At 40.8% G+C, this 18,727-nt stretch overlaps 1 protein-coding gene across 1 annotated transcript; it reads left to right on the top strand.

Moving 5' to 3' along the window:
• Window positions 1-2,005: 2,005 nt before the first annotated feature.
• LOC144607307 (G-protein coupled receptor 54-like) lies at window positions 2,006-15,168 on the top strand. Its single transcript, XM_078424052.1, has 5 exons — window positions 2,006-2,488; window positions 3,599-3,723; window positions 11,369-11,504; window positions 12,253-12,491; window positions 14,290-15,168. The coding sequence occupies exons 1-5, from the start codon at window positions 2,251-2,253 to the stop codon at window positions 14,644-14,646; spliced, it is 1,095 nt and encodes a 364-aa protein (XP_078280178.1). The 5' UTR covers window positions 2,006-2,250; the 3' UTR covers window positions 14,647-15,168.
• Window positions 15,169-18,727: the final 3,559 nt, after the last annotated feature.

Genomic DNA, 18,727 nt, shown 5'->3' with positions numbered 1-18,727 from the left:
TCGTACAGTACATTTTTATTTTAGTTATTTGTGGGGTAGGTTTTTTGTTCATGTAGCTGAAGATTTGAACAAGAAGGCAACTTTCTGTTGTCTCAGTCAATAGATGGAACAATAAATATTACAACAAACACAAAAGACAAAACTGGTGCAAAGTCTGTGGTGCAACCTGAAATAGTGTGAAAAAAACTATAAAACTATTGCTGGAAATATCCAGCAATAAAGAGGTGTGGGGGAGGGGAGAGGCAGGAGCTGGCATGCTATGGGTGAAGCCAGGTGAGGAGGGACTGATGAGCCACATTGGGGAGTTGGAGATGGAGACACATGTTGGGAAACTATGTGAAAAAAAGGGCTTAAGACTCTAGAAACTGAGAAGTCAGAACGTAGAATGTAGGACATAAAAAGATACAGCACAGGAAGAGGTCCTGCAGCCTTAAATGTTTGTACTGAACATAATGCCAAACCAAACTAATCTCTTCTGTCTTCACGTGATCTATATCCCTCCATTCTCTGCATATCTAAAAGCCTCTTAAACACCACTATCGTATCTGCCTCCACCACTATCCCTGGCAGCACATTCCAGGCACCCATACCACAATCCCAGCACATCTCCTTTGCCCCTTTCACCTTAAATCAATGCCCTCTGGTCTTTGACATTTCCATCCTGGCGAAAAAGGTTCTGACTCTCTACCTTATCTATGCCTTTCAGAACTTTATATACTTCCCTCAGCCACTGACATGCCAGAGAAAACAATCCAAGTTTGTCCAACCTCTCCTCATGGCTAAAACCCTCTAATACAGGCAGCATTCAGGTAAACTGCAGTACTTCTTCAAAGCCTCCACATCTTTCCTGTAAGAACTGTACACAACATTGAAAATAAGGAAATGGGTGGCAGCAGTCAGGGGAGATAAAAGGGAAATGGATGAGATAGCTTACAACCAATTGAGATAGCTATCAACATTGAATTCTCCAATTTCAATTAAACCCACCCCAGTGCACACATATTTTCCCCACCACCTCCCACCACCCTGGCCACAACTGTGCCTTGCAAGGATACCTTCTCAACCCCTTACTTTGGACCCTACACACTCATGGCTGTTCTAACTCAATTTACAAGTTTGCAGATGACACCATCAAAGTGACCGGATCACAAACTGCCCAGGCAGATCACAGGAAGGAGAGAGAGAGCTTAGTAATGTGATGTGAAAACAACAACCTCTCCCTCAATGTCAGCAAAGTGAAGAGTCATCAACTTCAGGAAATAGGGTGGTCTAAACACCTCACTCAACGTCATTGTGTTGAGGGGAAATAACCAAGAGCTTCCAGGTCCTAAGGTGTAAATGTCCTGATCCAACCACATTGACAATGTCCTTCCCTGCAATATCTGCAAAATCGCTTTACTTCCACTGCTCATACATTAATTAATTCATTTATATAGTATTCCTTTATGCAATAATTTAACTCGGGTACACGTGGCAAAAATGAACTAAACTCAAATCCGCACATTGAGGAAGTTTTAACTGTCTTATTCAGTGTCTTATTCCACTGAAATCCCAAAAGGGCAGGGTTGCTTCCTAACACAGTAGTAATACTGTCTTTGAACAAGGGTACTTATTGGACATTTAAATTTACAAAATGGGGAAGCAATAACACATTAAGAATTTCTGAATCAGGGACAAAAAAAATTTGTGCACAAAATAGCAACTAAAAGACTTGCATAGAATACGATAGAAAATAATAACTGCTGTACAGATGACAAATTGACCTTAACAAACTGGCAGAAACCGAGTCGTTTATTATTAGGGTTTGAAGGGAGACTTCTTATTTGCTTCGCTGGGATTTGGGTCATTGTAACCTGGGCTGCACGTCAGAGATACAGTTTGAGCTTCTGCTTTCCCGAGTGGGCAACTCCAACCCACTCCTCCGCTTTCATGTAACGACTGGAGCTCTCTCAGAGGCGGGGGTGGGAGGGTGGGGGGCGGGTGGTCAGCCCTTGCTTTCCAGCCACAGAAAAGTCTCATTCCTTTGCTCTGACTGGTTCTGATCGCAGGTGTGCGATTAAAATTGCACAAAACCGGCTGGGTTCCATCGGTCAATGGACTACAGATATCAATGGACTCAAAATCCCACCTGCACAAGAGCAGGAGAGAATAGCCTGCGCGGACCTCTCGGGCGACGTTCAATTTACATCCGTCTCTTCCTTTGTAAATGTGGTGATTTTAACAGCAACGCGGTTTTTCTTTCGGCAGAACATGAACCTTTCTACGACGCTCTCGATAAATGAACCCTTTCAATATCTCGCCGGGTCTTGTTCGGGATACATCTGTAGTAACACGACAGCTGCCCCGACCCCTCCGGTGCTAATAGACGCCTGGTTGGTACCGCTCTGCTTCGGGATTCTGATGGTGTTTGGACTCGCTGGGAACTCGCTTGTGATCTATGTGGTAACGAAGCACAAACAGATGCGAACAGTCACCAATTTTTACATAGGTAACAGATCCATGTGTAAATACAAACAGAAAAAAAAACCGGACGTGTTAATTTACTGAATAATCTATCGGCTGGTAGATTTACATTAATTGTAGGTAGGAATTGCAGATGCTGGTTTACACAGAAGATAGACACAAAATGCTGGAGTAACTCAGCGAGACAGGCAGCATCTCTGGATAGAAGGAATGGGTGACTTTTCGGGTCTGAAGAAGGGTCTCGACCCGAAACGTCACCCATTCCTTCTATCCAGAGATGTTGCCTGTCCCGCTGAGTTACTCCAGCATTTTGTGTCTATCTTAGATTTACATTCAGCATATGTGTAGGTTTAGCCATGAATGCTCAAAGTATTAGTCACACTAAACATAAATATAACTGAAATTAACGTTAAATTGATTAAAATAGAACAATTTCAAGGTGTATTAGATCTATTTCAGTGCCTGTAAAAACAATGACAAATGTATATATACATTTTCCAAGTTCATATTTTGTAATAAATGGAACCAGTGGAAGTTAAATGCAGAACACGATGTTTCATATCTGTAAATCTGATAGACCGGGTCACTGAGCAAGATGGGTCCCATTGACAGGTTAACTGGAAGAATATAATATTTCAGACAGATCTTTCTGAGAAAAACATTCTAATTGATTTACTTAATTATGTCAGAAAGCATTGCATTGTTTAAGCATCTGATTTGTTTCGGAAATAATAGGAAGTAACTGTTTAGTATGTAACCTGAAAGAACACAGAGTGCTGGAATAACTCAGCAGGTCGGGCATCATCTCTGCAGAACTTGGATAGGTGACCCTTCTGACCTAATGTTGAGTAACTCCAGTGCTTTTTGTCCTTTTGTAGATTAACCAGCATCTGCAGGAAGGAACTGCAGATGATGGTTTGAACCGAAGATAGACACAAAAAGCTGGAGTAACTCAGCGGGTCAGGCAGCATCTCCAGAGAAAAGGAATAGGTGACGTTTCGGGTCGAGACCCTTCTTCAGATTGAGATTCTTTGTGCCCAGTAACCTGCATCTGCAGTTCTTTGTTATCCAACTTGACTTGTTTTCCTAACCTCTTCAAGGTTTAAATTGTTTTGAGTTTTTTCTTTTGTCCCAGCAAATTTAGCCACAACTGATATTATCTTCCTGGTGTGCTGCGTGCCTTTTACGGCAGTCCTGTATCCTCTACCAAGCTGGATTTTCGGGGAGTTCATGTGTAAATTTGTCAACTACATGCAACAAGTAAGCTTTCCTGCCATTATCAGTTTTTGTTCGATTGACCCAATAAGGCAATTGATTCTCCTGTCCTCTGTTAATCATTAACCCTCGGTCGTTGATGCAGTGAGAATAGTAAAATATTTGTGCAAAGTCTCAGAACATATATTCTCATCTACATCTGTAAAACATCTAATATAGTGGATTCCCTATAGACGGGAAAACCGAAGATAGACACAAAAAGCTGGAGTAACTTCAGTCTTACTGAGTGAGTTGAAATTGAAAAGTCAAAGCAGTCGCAGAGCTTGCCTGAATTGCTCACTGGAGAGAGAGAGAGTTAATGCCGAATGGAACAACCGGACTTAATTGGGGCATTAAGTGTCCATCGCTTTAACAAAACTGGAACTGCACTTTCGCCAGGCTTAAAGGTAGACAACGAGAAGAGAGAATCTCCTTGGCCAGAGCCAGCAGATTAGGCCCCCTACAATCAGTCCGAAGATGGGTCTCGACCACAAGCGTCGCCTATCCATGTTCTCCAGAGATGCTGCCTGATCCGCTGAGTTACTCCAGCACTTTGTGTCTATCTGCAGCATGTTAGGCAAGCAGGTTATTGTGGGTTCTGAAGATAGGTTATCAACCTAAAACAGTAATTGTTTTCTCTATTGTCTGATACTGTCTAACTTAATATGTTTGTGTTTGTTTTTAGGATGTTTTACCTCCCCCCCCCCCACCCCCAACTCTTTTCAGTTATTATTTTGAAGGTTAGCAACCATCGGAGGTTGCTGCCAAATAAATGTGGTGGTTACCATATGTGAATAGTTGGCCACTTGTTGTGATAAACAACTCTCAAGGGGCACTGAAATTGTTCAGGTGAAAGACTGGAGAACGTCGTTTTTTGGGAATTTCTTGAATTGCCGGCTATCCTCCGGCACGAACTTTATTCCATGACATTGTACATGGGCAGTCAGGAATACAATTGTCGCATTTAAATTAGAATAATGTTTAACCTGACCCATCTCATTGAAGACACTGGTCAGGGGTTCATGTCGGCAAGCGATTTTAATCGGCAATACCAGTTGTTATTGATTAGAGACCAGGAAAAGCAGTTGGAATGAACCATTTATTCAATCGATTCATAGAATGGCGAGCCCTGATGAGAATCTCCCCGAGAGTTACAATCCATTGAGTTTTACACAGTTAAGAAACAAAAAAACAATAGTTATCAATCGACCAGATCACTGAAATGACCACTAATGGTTCTACTGATTGAAAGGGGAACATTTAGCCCATTCTATTCCATTCCATGGGTCTGAGTCAGAAGGACCCCTTGTTATCTTGATGCTTCTCAATGAAGGAAAATGTAAATCAAAGTGGCATAACGCAAAATGTATTCAACATTAACGATTTCATCGATGATCGGTTTAGCAATTGACAAAACCGTCCAGCACCAGTTATCATTATAGTTTTCATCCAGATAGGGATGCCCAGTTGAACACCAGAAATGAATTGAAAGTTGGTAATCTTCGTAACAAGACAGATCCATAGACAGGCATCAAGGAGTTATATTTATTCATGCAATAGACATTTTCATGAAGATGAAAAGAAAGAATAATCTAAAGACACAAGAGACTGTAGATGCTGGAATCTTGACTCTCCAAAAAAGTGTTGGAGAAAATCAGTGGGTCAGGCAGCATCTGGGAAGGGAATGGGCAGATGACATGCCAGGTCAGGACCTTTATTCAAACTGGTCAGATGACATTTTAGGTCAGGACTCCTCTTCTAATTACTTGTTTGAAGAAGGGCATCAACCAGGGCCGTCTTAACGCATGGGCCTGATGGGCACTTGCCCGGGGCCCCACGAGCATAGGGGCCCCATTTTATCGACCATTTACATTTTTATTCCTGTGAGTAGTTGTCGTAGGGGCCCCAGTACACTGCTTTGCCCGGGGCCCATAATGCTGTAAAGACGGCCCTGGCATCAACCCTAAACAGCGCCTGTCCAAATTCCTCCAGAAATGCTGTCTGACCCGTTGAGTTCCTCCAGCACTTTGTTTTCTGGTTGGAAGCACTTGATGTGTGAAATGATGGTTCAAATAAAGATGTTCATGATTGATGCCATTCATAATGCATGCCTGGCTGTGATGACCACAGTAGTATATCCTGTCAAGGACTGTCAACCACTAAATAACATTTTCACCATATAAATGGGACTTGCTATTTCAAGTAAACGAAAGTATAACTATTTCACCCCCATGTCATCAATGGCAACAATATCACCAAATATCCAACATTAAAATGACAGGCCTCAACACTGACCATAAGCTGAAGTGGCCCACATTATGGACAGAGGTACATGGCAGAAGCTGGGCAGTCTGTGACAAAAGCTACATTTTGTGGACTTTTTATCAATCTTAGGCTGAAATCAGATCCACTGCTTGCCTACATCAATATTTTTGTAGCAAGGCTAAAAAGCTCAATACCATCTAGTGCAGATATTTGGCTGTTGCTTCTGATACAAGGCTCTATATTCACCTCACCACCACACTCTCATTGTAATCTACAGCATTCCAGTGTAACAAGATTATATCAATAACACCTTCCGATGGTAGAAACTTTACCAATGCAAAGGGAAAGTGCAATAACTCCATCAAAACTGTAGCACCTCTAAATTTCACTGAGTAAAACTGAAATCATTTAACACCTTAGTCTATGAATATACAGTGGCTCATGTGGTGGGTAAAACAACTTTTCTAGTTAATAAAGGTTAGGTAATTATATGATTTTGTCAGCACATCACTCATGTCCCAAGCATATACATTTTTAATAACCTCTGACAATAGCAGAGGCTTACTTTTTCAGTTTTCTTAAGTCAGAAGTATGACTCTTTCATAGCACTTCATTTTGATTAGGAAGCTTTTCACAGTGGAGTTAAAATCCTGGAACTCCCCTTATTTTTTGCCAGTGTTATAATCTAAATAACCTGGATATATGTTTTGGTCCTTCTAAAACACGAGACTTCAGTTCTACAGATGGATGGTCTAGGCTTAACCAAATCAAATATTCTCAACATTAACTGAAAGAGGCAGATGGGTGGCAAGCAAACTTCCTTATTACCAAGTTTGATCTGATTCCACGAGACCTAATGGGGTCTGGGATCAATGCTCAGGAGGTTATCCACTTTGGTGGTAAGAATAGGAAGGCAGATTATTATATGAATGGTGTCAAGTTAAGAAAAGAGATCTGGGTGTTCTAGTGCATCAGTCACTGAAAGGATGCATGCAGGTACAGCAGTCAGTGAAGAAAGCCAATGGAATGTTGGCCTTCATAACAAGAGGAGTTGAGTATAGAGCAAAGAGGTCCTTCTGCAGTTGTACAGGGCCCAAGTGAGACCGCACCTGGAGTACTGTGTGCAGTTTGGGTCTCCAAATTTGAGGAAGGATATTCTTGTTATTGAGGGCGTGCAGTGTAGGTTTACTAGGTTAATTCCTGGAATGGCGGGACTGTCATATGTTGAAAGACTGGAGCGACTAGGCTTGTATACACTGGAATTTAGAAGGATGGGAGGAGATCTTATCGAAACATATAGGATTATTAAGGAGTTGGACATGTTAGAGGAAAGAAACATATTCCCAATGTTGGGGGAGTCCAGAACCAGGGGCCACAATTTAAGAAAAGGGGTAGGCCATTTAGAACGGAGATGAGGAAAAACTTTTTCAGTCAGAGAGTTGTAAATCTGTGGAATTCTCTGCCTCAGAAGGCAGTAGAGGCTGATTCTCTGAATGCATTCAAGAGAGAGCTAGATAGAGCTCTTAAGGATAGTGGAGTCAGGGGGTATGGGAAGAAGGCAGGAACGGGGTACTGATTGAGAATGATCAGGCATGATCATATTGAATGATGGTGCTGGCTCAAAGGGCCGAATGGCCTACTCCTGCATCTATTGTCTATTGACTGCCATGGCCACAGCTTCCTGCCTGTATTCCACGGTACCTCTGGTGTACTGTTTTGCCAGTGGGGTAGGATTTACCTAGGGATTATGATTGGAATTAGTAGCACATTTTCTGTAAAGTAGGATACAGTATATACGTGCATGTCAGGCTACATTGACTAACCCATGGGCCAAATCTCTTAATTTAAAAAACAGCCCCCAGTTATTTGCGATGAGAATTTTGTAAAGTTAATTGGTCAGGAACTTAAACATCAGATTCTTTCAGTTGACATTCATTTATACCAATTATTTATGTTCCAGGTGATTATGTAGTGTTTTCTGAATTTCACACAGAGACTGAGAGTATATTCCCCCGCCCCCATTTGCAAACCCATTTTAGTTAACAGAAAGAAAGCCAATTCATTTGTAATAGTATCCTCAAGAAGACAGCTGGAGAGCACCATCTGCTGTGGGCTAATCAATGCAAATAGCTCTGTGCTTTCACAGATGAGTGGCTAGAGCATGTTTAAAAAGAACATTTTACTTGTGAAGGAATAGAGTCAACTCGTCCATGCCGATCAAAGTGCCTTCTTAAGCTTGTCCCACATGCCTATATTTTTGCCCACATACCTCTAAACACTTATTATCCATAGCCCTATCCAAATGTGTTTTAAATGTAATTGCCTCTAGAAATTCCCTTGGCAACTCATTCTATTTACCTAGCACGTTCAGCGTGAAATCCTGCCCTTTAGGATCCCTTTAAATCGTTCCTCTCTTACCTTAAACCTATGCCTGAAGAGTCTGAGGAAGGGTCTCGACCCGAAACGTCACACATTCCTTCTCTCCAGAGATGCTGCCTGTCCTGCTGAGTTACTCCAGCATTTTGTGTCTACCTTCGATTTAAACCTATGCCCTCTAGTTTTAGACTATCCTGCTCTGTGAAAGAGACTATGGTCATCTATCTTTTCTACGACCGTTCATTAATTTATAAAACTCCATAAGGTCATGTTTGCTCCAGTGAAAATAATTCCAGCCTATCCATGTAATGTTCTTAGTTGATCATAGCTCATGTGATAATAGACTAGCTTTAATTTGCCTCAATATATGTGGGTTAGGTAAGTTCCTTCTTCTGATCATATTGCTCTGATTCCTTATTTAAAAAATGTAAGGTTTGTTGCAGAAAATATTAACTCATCGGGAAGAAGATAACATATGATATGAAAGAATCTCTTTCTGATGAGCAAGATAAAATGAGTGGCCTATCACTACAGTTGGGGGTGAGACCTCAAGATGTTCACTAAATGTTTGGATGGTAAATTTGCTGATGACATAAAGATAAAATGGAAAGTAAGTTGTGAAAGAAACCTAGGAGGGAGAGGCTATAATGGGACATAGACAGTTGATTGCATAGTCTTATTTATTCACAAAATGCTGGAGTAACTCAGCAGGTCAGGCAGCATCTCGGGAGAGAAGGAATGGGTGACGTTTCGGGTCGAGACCCTTCTTCAAACTCCAGTCTTCTTCAGTCTGAAGAAGGGTCTCGACCCGAAACGTCACCCATTCCTTCTCTCCCGAGATGCTGCCTGACCTGCTGAGTTACTCCAGCATTTTGTGAATTAAATCGATTTGTACCAGCATCTGCAGTTATTTTCTTATACTGATTGCATAGTCTTCTTTTTATTGTCTTGTAAAATTTATATTCAATTTAGGTATAAATAATGTTTTTGTGTATTGTGTGTTATCCCAGTCTATGTGCCTGTGAAGCTGCTGCAAACAAGATTTTCATTGTACTGGTGTTAGACAATAATCTTGACTTGATGACTTGACTTGAAATTCTAGCACATGAAGTACATACATTGTGGGAAAAATGTGAACGTGTCCATTTTGACGGAAATAATTTAAAAAATGCTTGTCATCAAAATGGTAGAGATTGCAGAGCAGTGGGTTAAAGAGATTTGGGTGTGCTGGTGCATGTTTTAGAAAGACTATTATATACTGATAAAACAATAATAATCTACTATTTGATTATTTGGAAATCCCGATGGTTCAGCACTGGCTCATTGGATGATGTTTGCCGTGCTTCCCTGTAAACCCGCTGGGGCCCTGTTTCCAGCACTCTCTTTAAACACACTGGTTTTATTTCCTGTACTCCCTTTGAGATCAAAGGCCTTGATCCCCGTGCTCCTTTGAAACACACCTGGTTCTGTTTCTCGTCCACCCTTTAAACTTACTGGGTTGACTGGAAAATGTATTATGCCATTGTATTACATCTAAAAAAATAGTAGATTAAAAAAACATTGGGATATTAATAGGCATAGAGTCATACAGTGTATAAAAGCATAATTACCAATAGTCTAGAAAATCTTCCAGTCTGGCACCAAAGTCCTGAACATGCCGCATTTAACAGCAGTACGAAAATTATGCTTCATTTATGTAGTGCACAGGAAAGAACATGTCTGGAGTACTGTATACCATATTGATCTCCTTATTTATGGAAGGATGTGTTGGAAGCAGTTCAGAAATTGTTTATTGCACTAAGGGATAGGAAGTTTGACTATATCTTGACTATATCTGCATCTATGGGAGTTTAGAAAAGTGCGAGGGAATTTGATTGAAACATTCCTGAGAGATTCTGAGTGGATGCAGAGGGAATGTTCCCTCTTGTAGGAGAATTTAGAACGCGGGGTCACTGTTTAAGAATAAAGGGTCACCCATCTACAACAGAGATGGAGTGACATTCATTCCTTTGGAGAGTTGTAAGTCTTTGAGATTCTCTTGATGAAAAGGTGGTGAAACAGAAACTTTGAATATTTTTAAGATGTTAATGGGATGTTAGTAGGGTCGATGGGAATGTGGAGTCGAGATTGAATTCAGATTGTCATAATGTACAGCAGATCTGAATTCAGATTATCATAATGTACAGCAGCTGGTGACACCACACGTTGATTACTACAGCAGTTTTCATCTCCATATTTAAATTAGGATATACTTCCATTGGAGACAACACAGAGAAAGTTCACAAGGCTCTTTCCTGGGACTAAATGGTTGACAAATGAAGAGGTTGGTCAGGTTAGATCTATACTTTCTGGGGTGAGAGATGATATTGTGGAAACATATAAGATTCTGGGGGGATTTTACATGGTAGAAACTAAAAAGTGTTTATCCTAGCACTGCAGATGGGTGATATTTAAAACTGGGGGGTCATTGTTTTGGAATAAGGAGTTGCCCATTTAAGACAGAGACAAGAAGTGAATCGACGAGTACTCGGAGAGTAGGATAGATGCATTGAGACCAAAATTGGATCAGTCATGGCCTTTATAAATGGTAGAGTAGGCACAAAGTCCTTTTGGTCTTCACCTGGTCCAGAATATTATATTCCCATATTACTAAATAGTAGTACAGGCCTTGGTAGTTGAGTGGCACACCCCTGCTCCTAATTTGTTTGTTTGTATATTAATATGTAGTACTCACTGTAATAAAGTCATTAATATTGTATAAAAACACTATCACTGACAAGTGATAAATGATAAGTTCTTAATGCCGATTACTGAAGGATTGTTGATAACATTGAAATGAAGGACTGGGATCTAGGTTTGGACAAATAGTTATCTTGTGAAGTTCAAACTGTTTGTAATTATTTATTCATTGCAAGCAATCAATGAAACCTTGCATAATTCAGGACAATCCTGTTGGTGAAAATACATTATGTTGGGTTAGCTTTCAGATATGTACTCTATGTTCTTGCAGGTATCAGTACAGGCAACATGTATTACACTGACTGCAATGAGTGTGGACAGGTGGTACGTGACAGTTTATCCACTCAGATCCTTGAGGCAGAGAACCCCACGAGTGGCTTTGGGCATTAGCCTTGCTATATGGATTGGTAAGCCAAGAAACAAAATACTTAATGCTGAAAATGTTTGGATTGTACTTTTTATCCAGAAGTCACTGATTCAATTGTCAAATATTATGAAATATTTGCTTTGTGAAAAGAACCATTTACTGATAACAAGAATTGATTCATATCAACAAGCATTTTGGAAAAGGGAGTTTCTACCTCATCTTTTTAAATTCATTAGCTTAGTTAAAATATTAGTTATTATTTTTCAACTAACTTAAAAAAGGATGTATCAATCTTTCCCAAGCAAACAACAATCATATAGCTCAATATTATTCCTTCAAAGTACATAACAATATAGATAAACCACATTAAACTGTAAAATAAGAGGATGTCTTGGTTACATGCCTTTTTCCCCCAAATTCGTGGCTAACCTTCTATCATTTTGCACTCTCTAAATTAATCAATATCTACCATTGAAGTCTTTTCCTTTCAGACACTCTAAAGTTCACAGCTTTGAACAAACATTTAGTCAAGCAGCTCCCTGTAGTTTCCCAGTCTGTGACCCTGCATTTACTTTCACTTTTGATGTGTGCAGCACTGAGATATTCTTCTGTAATATGTATATGTAAACTGCTTTTTCATCGTTGTCACTTAATAATATGATTATTTCTATGAGCCTAAAGTAATAATTTAGACTATGAGATAGACAAAATATCAAATGAAAACTTTGTGAAGTGAAGTAAAAAGAATCTCTTTATTTATTATGCTAACCTTTTGCAAACTGTTATAGGTTCTTTCATTGTGTCCATACCAGTGGCTATCTATCAGAAGATTCAAAATGGATACTGGTTTGGGCCCCAAGTTTACTGCAGCGAATCTTTTCCATCAGCTTCCCTTGAGAAAGCCTTCATTATACATAACTTCCTAGCTGTTTATCTTCTGCCACTCACCACAATCTGTGTGTTCTACACAGCAATGCTACATCAGATGGGACAACCAGCTGTGGAGCCCATTGATAATAACCTTCAGGTAGATTTTAATTCTGTGAACTGATTTAATTTAAATATTTTGTCCTTTGAATACATTAGAAACAGCCCCCCCATGAAATGTACTCATCAAGCCATTACACTTGATTCAATCTCTATTTCTAAATAATTTCCGAGGCGATCATTCAATTGAAATGGTGGTAAATCCCAACAATAGGTTTCTGGTTTGGCTTTGACAATCCTTTGGCATTTCCTACAAAAAGAATTTGCAGAAAGTATCTGAAAGAGAGAGAGAAATCAAGAAGAAAGAAGGAAAATTAGATAATTGGAGTGTTGAGATAGAGAACAGAATTTGTTTTATTAAACATTTACAGAAATAATTTCTTATACGGGTAATTCAAATTAAATATTTTTTGGGCTCAGTTCAAGATTATCCAATCAATTATCTAAATTTTAATCGCATAAACTAAATGGGGGTCTGCAAGCAAAAAAATATGGCTGATAGATCTAAAATATATTGGAAATATCTTGTTATAATAAAATAACTGCAAATGCTGAAAATCTAAAACAAAACCAGAAAATGCTGGGAATACTCAGCAGGTCAGGCAGCATCTGTGAGACAAGAAACAGTCGATATTTCAGATCAGAGACCCTTCGTCAAAACTGAGGAGATAAAATAAGCTTGTAAAGCCTTAATGGGTTGGGTTGGGTTGGGTTGGGGGATGTCTCCGATAAGGTAAAACCGGGCTGATTGTAGGGATTACCACATTACCGGTAACAATTACTTGGTTAATGAGTGAATGGGAGCAGTTAGAGGGTGAGATTTTACGTTCTCTAGGTTCCTTTGTCTATGTTCTCTCTCGCTAACTACAAGCATTTACTCATTGACCCATTGACTCATTGAGCTTATGCCCAAGATCACCCCAGTTTACACTATCAGAGGTCTCTTTCTTCCATCCTCCCTGCAACTTCAAAAGCTTCTATTGTCTTTTTTTCAGTCTGACAAAGGATTTCTGATTTGAAACTGCGCCTCGGTTTTTCTTCCTGCAGATGCAACCTGATCTGCTGAGTATTTTCTGTTTTCATTTTATGCTTTTGTTCTGGTTCCACTTCTGCTGGAGAGCTGACATTGAAATCTCAAAGGGTCACTTGGAAGGATAGATGAAATGTAACATTTCCAGGTTAGCTATTGGCAAGACAAGTTTATACAGGGCAGAACTTCCATAGGCAAGTGATCATCCCAACTCTATTTTCACATTTGTTCTCTGATTACACAATGTTTCATATTTTATTTATTTTAATTATTTTTTCATATTTCAGATACAGCGCGGAAACAGGCCTTTTCGGCCCACCAAATCCGCGCCGCCCAGCGATCCCCGCACATTAACACTATCCTACACACACTAGGGACAATTTTTACATTTACCCAGTCAATTAACCTACACACCTGTACGTCTTTGGAGTGTGGGAGGAAACCGAAGATCTCAGAGAAAACCCACGCAGGTCACGGGGAGAACGTACAAACTCCTTACAGTACAGCACCCGTAGTCAGGATCGAACCTGAGTCTCCGGTGCTGCATTCGCTGTAAGGCAGCAACTCTACCGTTGCGCCACCGTGCCGCACAAATGAAATTTCACTCTTCTGCACTTTGGACTGTGATTAAGGGTATGCAAGAACAAGTAAATTGAGATTAAATTTTGAGTGAGTAGTTATACCAAGCATTCTCTCTGAAAATTAGAACATACTATAAGATAGGTTCTACAAAATGAATAACCTTTGATGGATCAAATTGCTCTTTCTCAATCCATGCTTCTAATTACAAACTAAAACTATTTTGCAGGTACAGCTTCTTACTGAAAGATCAGAGGCCATGCGCACAAAGATCTCCAGGATGTTAGCAGTTATGGTATTTTTCTTTGCCATCTGCTGGGGTCCCATCCAGTTTTATATCCTTTTACAGACTTTTCTTCCAAACTTTATCAGGAATTACTATACGTACAAAGTGAAAATCTGGGCCCATTGCATGTCTTACACAAATTCCTCCATCAATCCTATTGTGTGTGCATTTATGGGTGCCAACTTCAGAAAATCATTCAAAAAAGCATTTCCATTTATCTTTAAACAGAGAGTTGGGAGCATAAATAGTGGAAATGCTACTGGTAATACAGAGATGCATTTTGTCTCAACCGGAACATAAAATTGTAAATAGTAAGGCACCAATGACTTGGTTCCTCAAATCAATTTGCATGGTCAAATAATTGTTTCTGTACTCCGTGGAATAATAGCAGCAGCAATGGATTTCTGATTACTTATGATTCATGCTACTGATAGATTTAAAACAAACTAGACCAAGTGGACCCGTTGGGCCCAAACCACTCCTGCATTGGTGCAACGCCCTCTCCTCCCCCCCTCCCCTCTCTCCTCCCCCCTCCCTCCCCCTCCCCCCCACTCCATCTCCCTCAACCCCCCTTATCCTCTCTCCTCCCCCCTCCCCTAAAATAGGTGGGCCTAAAATCGTGTACCATTTTGGCTGCAGTTCAGGAACAAACAAACAAACAAACGAGAGTTTTAGTATATAGATAATCCCAGATCATGGTTGTCTTGGTCACTTAGACTCAAGATGCACTATCCTACTTAATCCACACCAACCTTAAAGTTCAGAAAAGTCCTTCAGTTGATCTTGGATCTTTGTTTAGTTAGCTTAGTGGAATTGGTATCTTCCCCAGCTTATCATTGTTTCAATAAACCAACAATGGAATTACTTCCGGTTGTGAAGAATTCTTGGACTATTGATTTATTAAATGACAACACAGAAATAGTGAAGTTATACAATCCATTCATCTTACTATTTTAGCAGAAAGTAGGAGGGATAAAGAGGGAGCTATCAAATTTCAAGACATCAAAAACAGAGGCCTAGAAACTAGACAGACCATTACACGAATGAACAGCAGGAAATAAAAACACCCCTATCCCAACTATGTTTTTTAAAGAAATCATCCATTACTTTCGGGCATGCTTGGAATTGAATTGAAAATAAGCCATGTTGAGATCTGGGCTCAGAATTAGTTTTAGATAAGAGAGGTGAAAGGTGCTGCTTTCATCCAAAGACAGAGCTTTGATTATCATGTAGCAAAACGAAACAGCTGGTACCAGTCAAGCAGTATCTGCGGGTTGGGAAGGAATGTGTGACATTTCGGGCTAAAACTCTGCATTAGCTGGCTGTGGAGATGGCCAGTATAAAGAGGAGAAGGGCCCAGGTGAGATAGGGGACAGTAGGTGATAAGTGCATCAAGGAGGGGTGAAGGGTGACAGGACTATGAAGCCAGGTGGGGGAGGGGAACGGGTGGAGTTAGGAGACAGTGGTAGGTGGGCGATAGGTAGAAGCAGACAGAAAAAAAAGCAGATGGAGCTAGATGGGGGAAGGAGAGGTTGAGAGTGGAGACAGTTGCTGGAGGATGCTAATTCCTGATACAAGGACAACTGGTGCTGGGATCTGATAAGTAAAGATGGTGATAATGGGAAACATTATGGGAAACATGAAGGGCAAATGGCACCAAATGGTGGAAAGTGAATTAATAAGAGTAATGCGTGGTTAGTGGGTGGACAGAAGCAGAGCAGGGAGTAAAGAGTCAAGAGTGTTTATTGTCATAAGTCCCAGATAGAACAATGAAATTCTTACTTGCTGCAGCACAACAGAATATGTAAACATAGTACACTGTAAATATAATAAATGAGAGAAAAAAAGTTCAGTGTGTATACATACACATACTCACAAATACACATCTATATATATATTATGTATATACACACACACACACACACACACACACACACACACACACACAAACACACAAAACAAACAATAATAGTGCAATAATAACAATAATAGCCTATTGTAGTTCAGAGCTTATTTGAGGTTGTCCTGTTTGATAGCCTGATGGCTGTAGGGAAGAAGCTGTTCCTGAACCTGGACGTTACAGTTTTCAGGCTCCTGTACCTTCTTCCCGATGGCAGGAGTGAAATGAGTGTATGGCCAGGGTGCTGTGGGTCTCTGATGATGCTGGCTGCCTTTTTTGAGGCAGCGACTCCGGTAAATCCCTTTGATGGTGGGGAGGTCAGAGCCGGTGATGGACCTGCAGTGTTCAAAACTTTTTGCAGTCTTTTTCGCTCCTGGGCATTCAAGTTGCCGAATCAGGCCATGATGCAACCAGTCAATATGCTCTCCACTGCACACCTGTAGACGTTCAAGAGAATCCTCTCTGACATACCAAATCTCCGTAATCTTCTCAGGAAGTAGAGGCGTTGATGTGCTTTTTTATAATAGCATCAGTGTGCTGTGTCCAGGAAAGATTTTCGGAAATATGCACGCCCAGGAATTTGAAGGTTTTGACTCTCCCCGTTGATCTAAACAGGATTGTAGATCCTCATCCTTCCTCTTCCAAGGTCCACAATCAAAGTCCACAATTGGTTTTACTGATATTGAGAGCCAGGTTGTTGTGCTGGCACCATTTGGTCAATCGGTCAATCTCACTTCTATACTCTGATTCATCAAAATCTGTAATTCATTCAACAACGGTGGTGTCGTTGGAGATGGAGTTCGCACTGTCTCCGGCTGTACAGTCATGAGTATGGAGTGAGTAGAGCAGGGGGCTGAGCACGCAGGCTTGAGGTGCTCCCGTACTGATTGTTAATGAGGAAGAAGTTTTTCTGCCAATTTGAACACACTGTAGCCTGTGGATGAGGAAGTCGAGGATCCAGTTGCAGAGGGATGCGCAGATACCTAGTTCCGTGAGCTTGGTAACCAGCTTGGAGGGGATGATGGTAGGTAAATGGGAGGTAAATTGCAAGAGAAGGAAAAAAATACCATAAATGGGAGAATTTAATGTTCATATCATTGGGCTGTAGATTATCCAGGGGGAACATGAGGTGGTGCTCTTCTAATTTGTGTTGTGTTTCTCTCTGCCTGTGGAGAAGGCCAAGGATGAGCAGGTCAGTATGTGAATTGGAAGGGAGTTGAAACGCCATCCAACCAGGAGCTAGGGTGGCCATGGTGGACAGAGTGCTCTGCAAAGCAGTTGCCTAGCCTGTGCTTCATCCTGCTAATATGGAAAAGACCACATCAAGAGCACCGGATGCAGTAGGCAATGTAGTGCACTTGAATCTTTGTCTCAATTAAAGGGGCTACTTGGGCCCCTGGATGGTAATGAGAGAGCTGCTGTAGGAACAAGTGTTGCACGACCACAGGCATGAAGAGAGGGCATGAAGACAATGATCCTTGTTGGAAGGCCAAAGGAAGATATTGAAAACGACACTGAACAGGAGGATGTATCTTCCTAACAATTTTCATGAATAATGAATAATGTTCCTTCATGCCAGAGAACTACAATGTTTCTGGATGAAAAGATTAAAAAAACAGGTGGTTCTGAAATTTGCTTCAGTAGATCCTCCATGCATGGATCTGAGGCTTGACTACTCTTTCAGTGCCGGTGAAGTCCACGCTGGCCCTCAGAACCTGGATCATGTTAAGCAGCAACAGCAGACATTTACTAATCCTAGTTTGCAGGCCATTGCTGCATGAGGAACCTTACTGGGGATTGTTACTCAAGGAAAGATAGTCACATTCTCCTCCTTTCATATAGCACCAAGTAGCATAGGCACACTCATTTTCAAAGATGGAGGTTTTCCAAATGATTCACATATATTTTAACTGTTCTACCTAGCAATTCTGTTTTGTTTCATAACAGCAGTGGATAATACTCACCAAATGTTCAAACTGTATACCATTACTAGAAGCAACTCAATATGGTCATAGTCAGGTCTTCAAGGAGCTTACATGATTCGTTCATTCTCAGGCACTGCACCGTGTCCATCATATTTGAGCCATCAAACATGCTACTGTTTTGCAGTTCGCAAACAAGTGCTTTCTCCAGAATCTCCACTTTACTGGAGGAACAGCACCTCATGGTATGCTTGAGTAGCCGACAAACTAATCATGTTACCAATTAATTTTCCAATTACAGGTAACCCATTCCCTGCATTCCTTTCCTACTCTTAACAGTGCACCCAGGACCTCTCTCCGTTTGTTCACCTTTTCCATACTGCCACCGGTCACCTAGACTCATCACCCTCCATGCCGTTCCATCTGCCTGTCATTGACATACCTATGTGGCTGGGTTTAGATTTAGCTCTTAGGGCTAACGGAATCAAGGGATATGGGGAGAAAGCAGGAACAGGGTACTGGTTTTGGATGATTAGCCATGATCATATTGAATAGCAGT

This window comes from Rhinoraja longicauda, chromosome 28, assembly GCF_053455715.1.
Source record: "Rhinoraja longicauda isolate Sanriku21f chromosome 28, sRhiLon1.1, whole genome shotgun sequence".
NCBI classification, from domain to species: domain Eukaryota; kingdom Metazoa; phylum Chordata; class Chondrichthyes; order Rajiformes; family Arhynchobatidae; genus Rhinoraja; species Rhinoraja longicauda.
The sequence above is the reverse complement of the archived record's forward strand: the minus strand, read 5'-3'. Positions and strand labels throughout refer to the sequence as shown.